The sequence below is a fragment of the Fukomys damarensis genome, unplaced genomic scaffold (assembly GCF_012274545.1).
Source record: "Fukomys damarensis isolate Sample0158 unplaced genomic scaffold, DMR_v1.0_HiC HiC_scaffold_4, whole genome shotgun sequence".
Taxonomy (NCBI): Eukaryota; Metazoa; Chordata; class Mammalia; order Rodentia; family Bathyergidae; genus Fukomys; species Fukomys damarensis.
Window position 1 is genome coordinate 28527228 of NW_022900916.1, and position 839 is coordinate 28528066.

At 59.4% G+C, this 839-nt stretch overlaps 1 protein-coding gene across 1 annotated transcript in view; it reads right to left on the reverse strand.

Annotated features, from left to right (window-relative positions):
• Hoxa11 (homeobox A11) overlaps positions 1 to 570 on the reverse strand; it is a 3411-nt gene extending 2841 nt beyond the window's left edge. Inside the window, 1 exon segment of the mRNA XM_033757408.1 lies at positions 1 to 570. This exon segment is cut by the window's left edge and continues 5 nt beyond it. Coding sequence (XP_033613299.1) covers positions 1 to 517 — 517 coding nt within the window. The 5' untranslated portion in view covers positions 518 to 570.
• Positions 571 to 839: the final 269 nt, after the last annotated feature.

The window sequence follows — 839 nt, forward strand, 5'->3', positions numbered from 1 at the left end:
CCGGGGGCCCCTTCTCCGCGGCGCTCTTGTCCCCGGGGTAGTCGGAGGAGGCGAGGTTTTCCGGGGTGCCGTAGGCCGTCTCGAAAAACTGGTCGAAAGCCTGCGGCAGGACGCCGTTCCTGCCCACGGTGCTATAGAAATTGGACGAGACGGCGGGGGTGGGGTGGTGGTAGACGTTGGCCGAGCTCTTGGCCAGCACGTCGCCAGGCACGCCGGCCGCGCTGGGCGCCTGCAGGCAGTCTCTGTGCACGAGCTCCTCCGCGGAGTAGCAGTGGGCCAGATTGCCGCGGGGGTGCCATTTAGTGGCGGGCTCAATGGCGTACTCTCTGAAGGTCACTTCGCGCACGGGTTGGACCTGGGGCAGGTTGGAGGAGTAGGAGTATGTCATTGGGCGCGAAGACGGGGTCTGGGGCAGAAAAGAAGGGAGGCTGGAGAAATCTGGACCCGAGACGTAGTAAGTACAACTTGGCAAATACATGTTAGAGGAGCAGGGACCACGCTCATCAAAATCCATCATTGGGCTACCTTGGGCTCTCCGCAGTAGCCGAGCTTAACATGATTCTCCACTGCAGCTGCCTCTTTGAAGCGGATCCGTGAAGTAGAAATTTGGAGACGTAAGCTGACGTGGAAATCTATCCCCATCCTTAGCAGGGAGGTGCTGGTCATGTGACCCGATGTTGAAATTGACAAGCTGCGAGCTAGTCCGGGCGTTTCCCCCCCTCTTTCCTTTTTTTTCCCCCCTCCCCTCCCTCCACGGCTTCCTTTCTTTGTAGCCACCTCAGGGGAAGCAACAGATCGTCACTCGGTGTTCTCACCGAAAGCACGTAATCGCCGGTGTA